The 14,418-nt window shown below is 42.0% G+C and overlaps 1 protein-coding gene across 7 annotated transcripts in view; it reads left to right on the top strand.

Annotated features, from left to right (window-relative positions):
- arnt2 (aryl-hydrocarbon receptor nuclear translocator 2) overlaps window positions 1-14,418 on the top strand; it is a 129,242-nt gene that overhangs the window by 92,325 nt on the left and 22,499 nt on the right. For all 7 annotated transcript variants that reach the window (XM_053513081.1, XM_053513080.1, XM_053513077.1 and 4 more), the window contains 2 exons: window positions 8,885-8,960; window positions 12,433-12,556. In XM_053513081.1, coding sequence (XP_053369056.1) covers window positions 8,885-8,960; window positions 12,433-12,556 — 200 coding nt within the window. The remainder of the gene's footprint in view (window positions 1-8,884; window positions 8,961-12,432; window positions 12,557-14,418) is intronic.

Here is a 14,418-nt window from a genome sequence, read left to right as displayed (position 1 = left end):
GGACAGGACTGAATCAGCTCCACTAACACAGACACACAAAACATACACAGAGACATTGCCGGTAAGAGAGCCCAAGTCAACACAACTAAAATCAAAGTACAAACTAAACATAAAACTAAACAGAACAAAAGCCCACACATGTGACAGTGGTAATACCCAAAAATGCTCGACCCAGTTTCCCAGTCTAAACAGCTATTTATAGATTGGTTGATGGCTACCTCGGTTCAGGTGTGCACTGCATCACCTGACCGAGGTGCCTGCTGGGAAACTGAGTCGGCCAACAAAAACTACAAACTAAAAACAGTGACCTCTAGTGGAGGACCCTTACAGTACCCCCCCCCTTAAACCGCTCCTCCGGAGCGCTATTGGTGGTCCCAGGGCACTTCCCTGGTGTCCCTTCACCCGACCCCGACGGGCTAGCTCCCATAGTCAACTGTGTGGCGGAGGCAGCACCGGATCGCTGTTGTAGGCCGGGCGGAGGGGGCAGCACTGTATTGCTCTGAAAAGTAGAGCCCCTGAAGACAGTGCTGTGTTGTCCCCCAATCCGGGCGGCCGATGCAGTACTGGCTTTTCCTCCGCCGTGCAGCGGTGGGTGCCCGACATCGAAGCCGGGTGCTGGACGCTGTGCTGGGGTGTCGCTCCGAAGGCGGTGAGCCTTGAATAAGGGCTACTGGACGAAGGTGGGGGCCTCCACATGAGGCCTGCTGGTGTTGCTGGGACCTCCTCGAGGCGCTCGGCGGCTGCTGCTGCTGGGACCTCCTCGAGGCGCTCGGCGGCTGCTGCTGCTGGGACCTCCTCGAGGCGCTCGGCGGGTGCTGCAGCGGTGGCCTCCCCGTGAGGCGCGAAGCGGGTGCTGCAGCGGTGGCCTCCCCGTGAGGCGCGAAGCGGGTGCTGCAGCGGTGGCCTCCCCGTGAGGCGCGAAGCGTGCTGCAGCGGTGGCCTCCCCGTGAGGCGCGAAGCGTGCTGCAGCGGTGGCCTCCCCGTGAGGCGCGAAGCGTGCTGCAGCGGTGGCCTCCCCGTGAGGCGCGAAGCGTGCTGCAGCGGTGGCCTCCCCGTGAGGCGCGAAGCGTGCTGCAGCGGTGGCCTCCCCGTGAGGCGCGAAGCGTGCTGCAGCGGTGGCCTCCCCGTGAGGCTCGAAGCGTGCTGCAGCGGTGGCCTCCCCGTGAGGCTCGAAGCGTGCTGCAGCGGTGGCCTCCCCGTGAGGCTCGAAGCGTGCTGCAGCGGTGGCCTCCACGTGAGGCGCGAAGCGTGCTGCAGCGGTGGCCTCCACGTGAGGCCTGAAGGGTGCTGCAGCTGTGGCCTCCACGTGAGGCCTGAAGGGTGCTGCAGCTGTGGCCTCCACGTGAGGCCTGAAGGGTGCTGCAGCTGTGGCCTCCACGTGAGGCCTGAAGGGTGCTGCAGCTGTGGCCTCCACGTGAGGCCTGAAGGGTGCTGCAGCTGTGGCCTCCACGTGAGGCCTGAAGGGTGCTGCAGCTGTGGCCTCCACGTGAGGCCTGAAGGGTGCTGCAGCTGTGGCCTCCACGTGAGGCCTGAAGGGTGCTGCAGCTGTGGCCTCCACGTGAGGCCTGAAGGGTGCTGCAGCTGTGGCCTCCACGTGAGGCCTGAAGGGTGCTGCAGCTGTGGCCTCCACGTGAGGCTGCCGCTTTAGTCCCAGCCCCCTCTGCTATGCCTTGGTGGGTCGAGCATTCTGTCACGTTCTGGGTGTATTGGCAGGTGTTGAACGCCGTGGGCGGAAGGAGCAGGCATAGAGGCAGAGGGGTGGTGTAATCAAAAAAAGAGTCTTTTTAATAATAATTAAACAAAATATAAATAAAGATACAAACAAAGAAACAAACAAACTTAAACGATACTTAACTTTGTGCTGACAGGGGCTCTCTGGTAAGACACAGACAGGGCAAGACACATAACACGCCCTGCGGCGAGACACATAACACGCCCTGCGGCGAGACACATAACACGCCCTGCGGCGAGACACATAACACGCCCTGCGGCGAGACACATAACACGCCCTGCGGCGAGACACATAACACGCCCTGCGGCGAGACACATAACACGCCCTGCGGCGAGACACATAACACGCCCTGCGGCGAGACACATAACACGCCCTGCGGCGAGACACATAACACGCCCTGCGGCGAGACACATAACACGCCCTGCGGCGAGACACATAACACGCCCTGCGGCGAGACACATAACACGCCCTGCGGCGAGACACATAACACGCCCTGCGGCGAGACACATAACACGCCCTGCGGCGAGACACATAACAGGGGGACAAACAACAGGACATAAACGAGGTGTGGAGCTGAAACGAGACACTAGGGAGAACGGGAGACACTAGAGACACTGGAGAGGACAGGAGACACTGGAGAGGACAGGAGACACTGGAGAGGACAGGAGACACTGGAGAGGACAGGAGACACTGGAGAGGACAGGAGACACGTAACGACGAGACGAGAGACCAAGAGAGGGACAGGACAAGGGCTAAAGACATGGCAATCAGCTAGGCATGGCTTCTAGCTAAACATGGTTAAGCACTGCTTAACCATGGCAGTTAGCTACACATACACCTAGCTAAGCATGTCTTCAGCCCCAACATGCACTAAGCTATACTTACCTAATAGCTAAAACACACTAGGGAATAGGGGCTCAGAAACACAGACAAGGATACCCAGTGGCTAGGCGAGGCAGCCCTCCAAGACTAAGGGAGGCAGCACTCACAAGCTAGTCGTTACTCCCAAGCCAGGAGGGACAGCACTCTAAACCTAGGCACACTGGAACACTAGGGGTAGAGGAAACACAGGACAGCTAGAGACACAAAGGGGTTAAGGCTAGAAGCATGCTAGTTACTGTAACACAATATAGATCTTAGCTAAGCACGCTCCTAGCCCCACACACACCTAACTACTTACCTGCTCTAGCTAACCACAAGAACACAGGAGGACAGGACTGAATCAGCTCCACTAACACAGACACACAAAACATACACAGAGACATTGCCGGTAAGAGAGCCCAAGTCAACACAACTAAAATCAAAGTACAAACTAAACATAAAACTAAACAGAACAAAAGCCCACACATGTGACAGTGGTAATACCCAAAAATGCTCGACCCAGTTTCCCAGTCTAAACAGCTATTTATAGATTGGTTGATGGCTACCTCGGTTCAGGTGTGCACTGCATCACCTGACCGAGGTGCCTGCTGGGAAACTGAGTCGGCCAACAAAAACTACAAACTAAAAACAGTGACCTCTAGTGGAGGACCCTTACAAGTCCCTGTGCCTGATCAATTTCAGAAGAATATGTTTCGTTTGTTAAGCCACACAGTGATCTATGAATCAATCAAGCTTAAAAAAAAAAACTTATGATCAGAAAGACCAGTGAGAAACAGGTGCAGGTGATGACAGATGATCAGGCTGGTGATTAGTATACTGGTGATGCTGACTGCTGAGTGGTTTGAACAGACGAGAGTGGAAATGAGGATGTTACATAAAATATTTTTTTAAACTTTGTAGTCTTCTTTAATTGAATCAACATAATGTATTTAAATTTAATACCATGAAATGATTGGTGGCTCAAGACATTTAAACATTTCTGTTAACCTCATTGGGCTAATTCTTCTTTTAAAGCATGTTACAGTTGACACAGTATTTAACTGAGTGTTTGATGGTTGATAGCCTTGCTCAATGCCCCAGATGTGGTATCGGAATTATGCTGACTTAACTTCAGAGATTTAAAGTTATGTGCAACGACTTAACCTTTAAGTCACCACTGTGTTGGTTTCTCTCCATAATCATCATTAGAGCAAAAACAAATACCAAAGCCATTATTTTCACCTAGCAAATAGACCATTGAGGTATTTCATAAACACACTATTTTTTTTGACAGTTTTTAATCTGCAACGCTGCTTAGTAAAGCGCAATCTGGTATAGGGAGATTACCACTGAACCAGATTCACCTCTCGTGCACTCGCCTCCCTTTGGGCTACATTTTATCACTGCTACTGCTGGCTGGACTGGAATCCAGCACTGTCCTTCCAGCTGCAGATGATTTATCGTTATTAGACAGCTGAGGTTACTGATAAAAACGAGGCCCATGGGGCTGCATGCTGGCCCCTGTCCCGGTGCCATGGAATTCATAACTTGAAGAAGAAGCGCACATGAAAGCAGCAATCCAATTCGGGATACAGCTGGACTTTTGCATCCACGTGTCTGGCAACAATGTTATCTGGACATGTTTATCCAGAACAATTTATTGGAAATAATCAGATAACGAAGGGAGTTATTACAAGTCGTAAAATACATGATGCACAAAATGACTTGAGTAAAAGGTTTTCAACTCATTTTGAAGCTGTTTTCATTTTGGAAATGCAATTTTAATCCAATTTTACTTCTAATATAATGTGGTGAGAATTTGGTTTGTGAAATGTTACATCTGAGTTAGGCTTCATTTAAACTGATAATAGGTTGTATTGGGAAGACGAAAGATCCTTTTGCCAATGCATGCTGTTTTAGGTAGTGACACTAAAACAGTTTATGTCTGAACAGGGTAACATATGACTTATCCCCAAATTGGAAAGATATTGCCGCATTGTTCTCATGTGGAAAGATTGGTTGGTAGATGGTTCTGGTCTTCAGTAAGTGCCTGGAGATTGTCTGAGCAAAATTGTTAAAAAACAGGGCTGTGGTTGTGGAATCAATCATTATTACAGAGAGATGTGCCCATTTACCCCCTCATGTGGGCTGTTATAGGAGTTTTCTCCACAGTCAGTGTGATGAAAGTCCAGAGTTTTGACACCTTCTGAGTTTGGAGTGCTGCAGGGGTCCCACAGAGCAGTTTTGCATCACAAAGCCTTGCCCTGTTCTCCACACCTACAATTTATTTATAGAACAAACTTCCATTTGAACCAGCAGATTGTTTTGGTGTTCAAAGATAAAATTTGAATCAGCGACAGGCCACTGATTCATCGATATGAAATTAATTCGACCTAGGCTGTTACTATTTATAGGTGGTTATGGTTTAATAACTGATTTCAGGATTCTCAAGCTGGATTTCAAATGTTCATGGTGACAGAATAACAGATCGATGTCTTTACCTCTGTTGGGAGCTTCCTGCACTTCTACTGTGGATGATCATGATAAATTTTCAGGGGTAACTCAGTTGTTAAGGTGCTGGGCTACAGACCGGCAGGTCCCAGGTTCGAACCCCACCACCAAGCCAAAGTCACTCCGGATAAGTGTGTTGCCAAATGCTGTTAATGTAAATTTACCCTTTAAAAAAATTGCACTCTTGCAGTACACTGGATAACCTAACCTCAGTTATGTAATTGTAATGGCTTTCCTAGTTAAATCCCAGGATTCTTATTCACAACAGGTTCATACTAGACATCCTTTTAACACTCTTAGTACCGTTTGATTTTATAGAATACATCTGTAGAAGAGTAATGATTTATTATCCCACTCTCCATGTAAGCCAGAAAAGGATTGGTTCCGCTTTGGGTCTGGTTCCCATTAAGGCTTCTTTCACTTGTTGTTTTTATTTGCCACTGTTACTTGAGCTCGTTCCTGGAGGATCTAATTCTACAACTGAATTATTGGTTAATCTGCCCAGTGACAATAGGTTTTGTTAAAAGAGCTATTCAAAAAAACCAATGATGTCATGTTGACCTCATAACCCAGATTTCACCAATTAGCAGTCCTTACAAAATCCGGCTGGAGCTGAAATGATTTGGCCGGTCATAAACCAACTATTATCTGAGAAAAATGTGAAATTGCTCCAAAACCAGCACCTGCATATTGTCAGTGGAAAATAGTGTCAGATCAGTGGTTCTGCGATGGGTAACTTGGAGGAACTGCTAAATGCATTTGATGGTCAGATTCACACAGAATCTGATTTTAACATCAGAGAATCATTTTTATTGATGTTAAGCTGAATAAATTTGAGAAGTAGAATGGATCTGCTGTGAGTATTTATGGTAGGAATGTTATTCCAGTTTCGTGCACCTCAGAGTCACATTAATGTCCAAATGGTTTACAATTACAGTTATCATATAAAGGATTACAAGTGAGGCAGAACACAATCCACCCACTGACTGGAGCAGTTTTCACAGTTTATGTTTGCTCGAGGCATAGGATAAGCTCATGGGTAAATTTCTATTCACTAGCTAAGGAGATGTCTATATACCATAATGCAGTTAAATTCTGCGTACAACAGGATGGCTTAGACAGTACACTGGCTGCAAGGCAAAAAATTATTTTTATTAAAATTGTATATTTCTCTATCAGAGATGTAGACGTTATTCGATTTTTTTTAAAGGAGTCTCCAGTTTCACCACTTCATAACAGTCATGGGTAAGACTCTTCCTTTAGGTTGTCTGGCTCTGAAGGCTTTTCATAGCAACAAGACTAGCTGCATTTTGTTTACTTATTAAAGTACTTTTTTCTAGTGAACATGCATTTGTATTGATTGCAACTGGTGTCATCTGTCACGCATTTAGTATGAAAGGAAAAAATACAGCAGATTTACTAGATTATCACTACAGATTTACTTTACTTTAAAACTTAAAAAAACAGTATGTTCTGCCAATTGAGAAAGGTTTGCAATTTATGTGATACTGTGTGTGTGTGTGTGTGTGTGTGTGTGTGTGTGTGTGTGTGTGTGTGTGTGTGTGCGCGTGCGTGCAAAATTGTGTATAGGTAGTAATAGATAGTAAATTATATGTTTAGCACAAATTAAACAAAGTTACTCATTGTGACTTTGATTTATATAAACTTTATACACATTTAATAAGATGTAAAATAGAACAGGATAAGTTGAAGTTATGGTTAAAACTTCTGCGAGGCCAGTTGCAGGAACTAATTTGAAAAACTGTCCTACCTTGCAATTTATGATTTGCTTATATATACATACATGCTATAGACCAGATAAAAAGACTAGTCATCTGTTGCCAGATGTGCTTGGTCATGTGCTGGTGTGGAAAGTTCTAACAAGGCTTGTAAAAGTGCACATTCTGCATGTTGGGTGCTTCATGTGCTTCTCTTTTTACACTGACGCACCCATCACTCTGGTATAGGGTCAGTCTGGACTCATCAGACCACATGACTCTTTTCTGTTGCTCCAAAGTCTAATCGTTATGCTATCTACCAAATTGAAACGTGTTTTTCTCACTAAGCCTCACTTAGCTTTCCTATGGCCACACAGTTAGTCCAAATCCATGCATTTGGTATGTGAAAATGATTTCTGCTGTTGATATACATGCCAATCATGTGTATCAACAGTAAACAGTAATGCATTTTGTGCACCTTTTCTATGAGAACCAACAGTAACCTTTTCCTCAATTTGAGCTACAGTTGCTCTTTTATTCACTTGGACTACACGGGCCAGCATTTGCTCCCAACGTTTATCAGTGAGCCTTGGTTGCCCATGAGACTGTCAACAGCTACTGGTTTTTCTTCCTTGGACCACTTTTGGCAGGTCTTGACCACGACACAACCAGAACATTCCACAAGAGCTGCAGTTTTGAAGTTGCTCTGACCCAGTTGCCTAGCTACAGTCACAATACCTGATTACAGTGGTGCCTGGAAGTGGGTTGGAGATATTCGGTAGGAAGTGAAACTTTGGTCCCTGAAGTTGATGTGTTGGAGACAGGACAATGGGCAAGTGTAAGGATTTCAGTGGGATCAAACTGTGGGATTTTCCCGGTCTGCAAACTTATGATTAGCAATGCTGATGGTCCACATCTTTCCAGTTTTTAATAATGCAGTGGGCAGTTCTGAACTCAATTCCAGTCCAAAACCAGATACGTCATGTTTCGGACATGGTTGTTTAAGACATGAGAAGCGACTTACTGTACTGCATCAGTTATGGTTAAATTAAATGCTTCTGTTGAACCATATTAATTACTGCAGTAATAACTTCATTGAAGTCTTTTAAGTATTTAATTATTTAAATCCAAATGGTGACTTTTAGTTTTTTGGCCAGAGAGTGAATGTAAAATTTTCTTATCTTTATCATGTATAACATGCATGAAAGCCACAATAAGAAATAGGCTATATAAACCCTGTCTTATGTCTTATTATTGTACAGTATGTTTTGTCTATTTTTTTCAAGTGTTTGATTCAGAGTATACACACAGTGTGTCTGTGTCTGAGTTAGAGACTGTTTATTTAAAACACATGTTTGGGTGTCTTTTACATTGCTTTGGTGCAGCAGAAACAGTGTAACAGTGTGAGGAATGTTTGCAGTACTTATGGCTACTTACATACATCGGGTACTCTGGGGAGAATGAGAGTACATTTGAATGATTTCTGTATTTTCGAAACTCTCTAGAAAATTATTTTCCTTCCCAATTTATACGAGGAAATGAACATCGATGTGTTGATTTCCACCATTTTCATTTTTAACAATGTAGTTTTAACATAAAAATTTCTAATGTGGGCATGATGCCTAAATCTAGAGTGGCTAAATTGTAGGAAAAGGCACAGGGGAACAAAGCTCTAGTACTATAATTCGACAGAAATGTAAATTATACCATGAAATAAAGGTGATGATGATGATAATGATAGTTATGTAATACAGCCTTTAACTCCTTTATGGAGAAATGCTTTAGTTTTGTAAGTGTATAAAGTACTGATTGTATCAAGGTGATTGTTAAATGTGGTTTAAAGAGCGTTTAACTAAATGGTATTAATTTTGCTATTGAAGCAAAATGAATCAGAGGATCAGGTGAAGAATGGGGAAAATTGCTAATAAATGTAAAAAAGTAAAAACTATTATCTTTGGCCAACGAATCATAGCTCTAATGGTGATTTGGTGGTGTAGCTGTATTTGGGTTGACTGTGTGTATTTGTGTGTGTGTGTGTGTGTGTGTGTGTTGTGTACAATAGGCAACTTCAGCAGCAGCAGCAGCAGGAACTGGAGGTTCATCAACGGGACGGCCTGGCGGCATATGATCTCTCGCAGGTACCTCCTCAAATACACAAAGACACAACTCTTTTTACATTTCAGTTACATGCACAATTTATTTTTATGATGTCACATTGGGATTCACAGCTTAAACATCTACAGTTTTGGCATAGCATTTATAATTGTGGACCCTTTGCAGCTTTGTATTTGTTTTTTTGTAATTCTCCAAGAAGGAAAGAAGATTATTATAAAGTTAAGAAAAAGAAAAGCCATAGTGGAAGTTACTTTTAATATTTGTTAAGTTTTGCAGGGTATGCTGTTATAGCCATTAGTCTTGCCTGTTGGTATGAAACAGGTCTGTCCTCTCATAACTGTAGGCAAGTCATGGAAATCCAATCTATTCATGAAAAATAATTCACCACTTATATTATATTCATTCTGGCGGCATGGTCGCGTAGTGATTAGCTCTGTCACCTTGGAGCTCGAGTCCTGCCTCTGGTCTTCGTGCATGGAGTTTGCATGTTCTCCCTGTGCTTGGTGGGTTTCCTCCAGATGCTCGGGTTTCCTCCCACAATCCAAGGACATGCGGGTTAAGATAATTGGCGTTTCCAAATAGTGTGTGAATGATGGCGTTGAGCTGGCAACCTGTCCCCTTAAGTAACTGCCATAGAAACAATAGATAACAATGGATATGTGTCCCAATGTGCCGGATTGCAAGTAGAAGGTCCAAAATACTCCAAAAATATATAAATCATACCATCATTAAACACACTTCATGCTATAAAGTTATTTCCATTTCCAAGATTCAAAGTTCCCTGTGGAAACCACACACCCACACACACGATTTACTGTGCTCTATATATTCAAAGCACTCCACTGAAGTTGCATGACAAACACGCTATGGAGGATCTGGTCTAATTTGAAACATGCCGCTAGGATATAGCACTGAATTTGAGGCATAGCTGGTTGCTGAAGTCATGTAGCGATAATCCGTTTTTTGTCGAGTTCGTCCCCCGGCATCTGTTTGACGCACGCTCTTAAGTGTTTTATACATATTTACAATTGTTTCAGAGCCCCCACAGAGCTGTGCTAGTGCTCTGTATCCAGGTAACACTATCAGTAGGATGGCCGTGTGTGTGGCTTGCTGTGCTCTGATGCTAATTTTTCAGCCCTTGATGTTGCTTCGGATTATCAAAACCAGACATGACAAAAGCTATAAATGCTTTATAATTCCTTGAGAAGCATCAGCATGTATAGTCAGTGTTCTGTGTTTTATTTAAACAAATCCTAGACAGGATTAATTTATACTCTAAATGGTTTTGGCCATGTTGTTCGGATGTAGTTTGAGAGTTGGTTTGTGTACTAGACATTTAAAATGTATTAAAACGTCTAGGTTCATTGCCGCCTCAAGTCTGTGTGCATGGAGTTTACATGTTCTTTCCGTGCTCGGTGGGTTTCCTCGGGGTACTCCAGTTTCCTCCCACAGTCTAGACATTGTAATTAGTGTGTGAATGAGCATGGAAGTGTGTGTATGTGTGTACTAAGTATACTTGCAGCCATACTAATTATCAGTATACCTTAAGTGTATTAATGATTTGTTAATTTGAAGTGTGCTATTTTCTACATACTAATTTTGTGCTAAATATATTTTAATTGTAATTAAGTTGTATTAAAGTGTATTTAGTGTACTTTTATGTGATAAATTGAGACAGCTTTAAGCACGAGGGAGTAGTGCACTAAATATAAATACATTTAAATTTAACTGATAATATACGGAGACTACCGAATATTAAAAATTGTATTCTAATGTATACTTTCTGTACATTTGTACAATGATTATTTCCAGCATATTTTTTTAATATACCAAAAATACATTGAAAAACAAAGTTTAAATAAGAATACTTTGGAAATAAGACTAACCTTTCACTTAAAGTATATTTTTTCAATAATATATTTTTGAAAAGTGTACTATAATACAATTATTTTGAAGTATATTTAAAGTTTAATTAAAAAATTTGGTAAAAGCCTGATGTTAGCATACTTTTTATATATTAACTAATAGTAAAAAAAAATTGTGTACTATAGAGGATTTCAATATATTTGTAATACACTAAAATATTTTTTTTTTTCACAAGGGCTGCAATGGATTAGTGCTCCATCCAGTCTCCTGGGATAGGCTCCAGGCCCCCCGCGACCCTGTATACAATTCTATATTATTGCTTAGAACTGTACACAAATACGGCATCTGGAAAGTTTTAAAATTGTGACATTAACAGAAATGCAATACAAATCAAATCAACACGTATTTATCGTCATATCGTATTGGCTGCCCATACTTTACAATTAGGTTGGAGAAATACACACAAACACAACCCTGGAGAGGATTGGGCTAAGGGCCTTGCTCAAAGGCTCAACAGTGGCAACTTGGTGGTCCTGGGGCTCGAACCCTCAACCTTCCGATTAGTGACACAGAGTCTTGTGTTTGAGCCACTCTGACACTAGGATACAGTTTAATAGTATACAATAACCAATCACATACAATTTTAAAGCTTTTAGACAGCAAAGTGTCTGAGGCTGAGGCTATAAGTCCAAAAGGCTTTTATCAGTTTGAGAAATCCTGGGGTAAAACTGAGATCTCTCTGGATATCACTTTTTTTTAACACCACTCTGTATACCGGAAATTTTATTCTTTTACCGGAAATTAATAATGGAGTGGTGTGATGTAACCCGAAATGAAATTGATGCTGCAGCAACACAAAAAAAAATCCTACATTGTTGTTACAGTTTTTATCTATTTCTACTTAATGTATTATGCCACTTTGTATTATGCATTATGTCATTATGTTGGAGCAGCTATACAGTTATAATAACTTTAATGTTGCAACAGCCATTCTCTCATCAGCCTCATTTTTTCTCCCTTTGTTAAATACAGAGCTCTTTGTGTTCCTGTGGAACCAGAAAGTGCAAAAATCATCAGAAACATAAACCTTTGTCGGTTGTAATAGCTTTACTTCCGTGCTAGCATTTTCTGATATGAATGTGTTAACTTTCCCATGGTCCTCTATCTCTCTTTGTTCACTTTGCTTCATTATATGCCAGTGCTTCCTATGGGCCGCAGGAACCCTTTTGTTTCACCAGGTTTCTGTAGAACATGCGAATGGCTCATGTCCTTTGATGTATTAGCAGCTTACATGATCAGGGCAGTTGGATAAGGGCTTAAAACCTCCTTTTTCTGTGAGAAAAAAAGGAACATTTTTATATTCCAGTGTGTTTGCGTGTGATTGCATTTCTCCTGATATCAGCGAGCGTGACGAAGCACAGCGGACAGATTTATAGGATCCTTTATCAGATTTAAGTCTAACGTTCTGACAAAGTAAAAGTGCTGACATAGGAAACTTCTTCCATCTTCACTATATCAACCCATGCACACATTTTTTTTAAAGTTTGTTTATACTGTACTAGTGTTAGTTGTTGCTAAGGAAATGATAAAGTATTATAATAAAGGTGTATGTTTTTGTTTTTTCTGTAGGTGCCAGTGGGCAGCGTGCCGGGGAGCGTACACGAAGCAGCGAAGAGTATTGACAAAACAGAGACGCTCTTCTCTCAGGAAAGAGACCCTCGTTTCAGTGACATGTACACAGGCATCTCTGGCTGTACGTACCAAAAATCTGCCATTTTCTGCACATACTGTTTGTAATTTTGGTGAAAAAGTGCTCCAGTGTTACAAAAGGTGCCGTGAACTTTGTTTCTACAGTCTCTGACGAGACCGAAGTTCAGAAGGTTCGTCTTTACTTTTGATTCTTTCTTGATATGTTTTTTTTTTTTCTTACTCCGCTGTGCCGCAAGGTCTTTCTTCCCCAGTGTTCTGCCCTTTAAACTCTTGAGTTTTAATGAGAATCCTACAAAAAAAACCTTGCAGGTTATTTGAACCTTCAAGTATCATCAGAGAGAACAAGATGATATGAGTTCTCAAGACGAAAGCAATTTATCCATGTACAGTTTAGTGCTATATGAGGACGTGTCCCTTCTAGAGGACATACAGAGAGGTGTACAGTAATATCTCTGTGTCTTTCCCCTCTATCTATCATGAAAAAAAATTGAATTTCGCTTAATAATAATGGGTTTAGAAACAGCAAGCTAAGCAGTCATGGATCTCATGGAACATTTTCAGCTCTTAAGGTGGTTGCTTCCAAATGTGGTGTTAGCAAGTGCTTCCTTGTGCTGAATTTTACATTGTAGACATCGAAAAGTATCTTTAATAGAGCGCATAAGGACAGTTGAAAAGCTAAAAGCTGTATGGCTTAGTGTGCTCATTAAAATGGGAATGAGGTGCCATGAAGTGCACCAAGTGTAGACCCATGTGTCTCAGTGCTCAGTGCTGCTGAACTGAAAAAGGCTTTCAGTTTCTCAGCACACTCACTTCACTGCTCTACACTTACAAATACCTTTACAGCACCTCGTGCTCTTTTGAATAATCACATTCTCGCTTAAAAAAAAAAAAAAAAATCAGGTTATGTTTATTATAGGAAGTAGGCTGTCAAAGATTTTATCACGGTTTGCTGTCTGCTTCGCTTTGATTGCCAGCAGTAATGTTGAATTTTCCTTCCATAGATAGCGTAGACTTAGCCTGCATCACATTGCATAGGGCATGTTCAGCTATGTGCATGCTCTAAATCAAAGAAAGGGCCAGATCATGCTGATTATGCTATTAATCTTAATAAGTCGCTAGATAGGAAATTAATTATTAAACAAATTTTGTCCGGCTTCAGTAATGGCATGAAATTGAAATGATACTTTAAAGCAGATCTGATCTTCAGTTCAACCTTATCCTGACCATGATGTAATATTTGGGCTAAATTCTTCCTAAAATATAAATGCTGTTGGTTGTGTTAGGATTAACGTTTGGTGCAGATTTTACCATACTTCAGCTAATCAGCTAGACGACATTTTCTCTTGCCATAGGTTGGCATAATATTTATCATAGGAATATTTATCATATGTTTGGCTTGGAATAATCTGCAATTTGATTTGTGCCATATGTCATATGCAGTATAGCAAATTTTTGTTATATAGTGCTTTATGCTTATTTTTTTTTGTAATTAATGAATAGATTGATTGAGATAGACACACAGTGAAGGGATTTGAACTATCTGTTTTGTTTTGGTCTTTTTAATATGTATCTGAGGATGTACAATATGTCTTTTGTTTAAAGATTTCTTTCCACCACCTTGTAGGGGGTTATCGCAGCAGGTATTGGAATTCTTCCTTGATTATGATTGTATCTTCTGCTAGAATCAAGAGAGATTAAGTTTCAAGAAAGCCCATTCACATACACAGTGACGTAAATCCACTTTTATTTAATGAATCCCCGACAATAACTCAATTCCCAAACTGCTAATCACAACGCCATTAATGATGAAAGTCACTGGGGAATGCTGTAGTCTTTTCTTTGTAAAATAAGCATTGTGGGTCTGATCTCTGTGCTACTTGTCAGGGTGATCTATCTCCGCTCGTG

This window comes from Clarias gariepinus, chromosome 15 (assembly GCF_024256425.1).
Source record: "Clarias gariepinus isolate MV-2021 ecotype Netherlands chromosome 15, CGAR_prim_01v2, whole genome shotgun sequence".
NCBI classification, from domain to species: Eukaryota; Metazoa; Chordata; class Actinopteri; order Siluriformes; family Clariidae; genus Clarias; species Clarias gariepinus.
The sequence above is the reverse complement of the archived record's forward strand: the minus strand, read 5'-3'. Positions and strand labels throughout refer to the sequence as shown.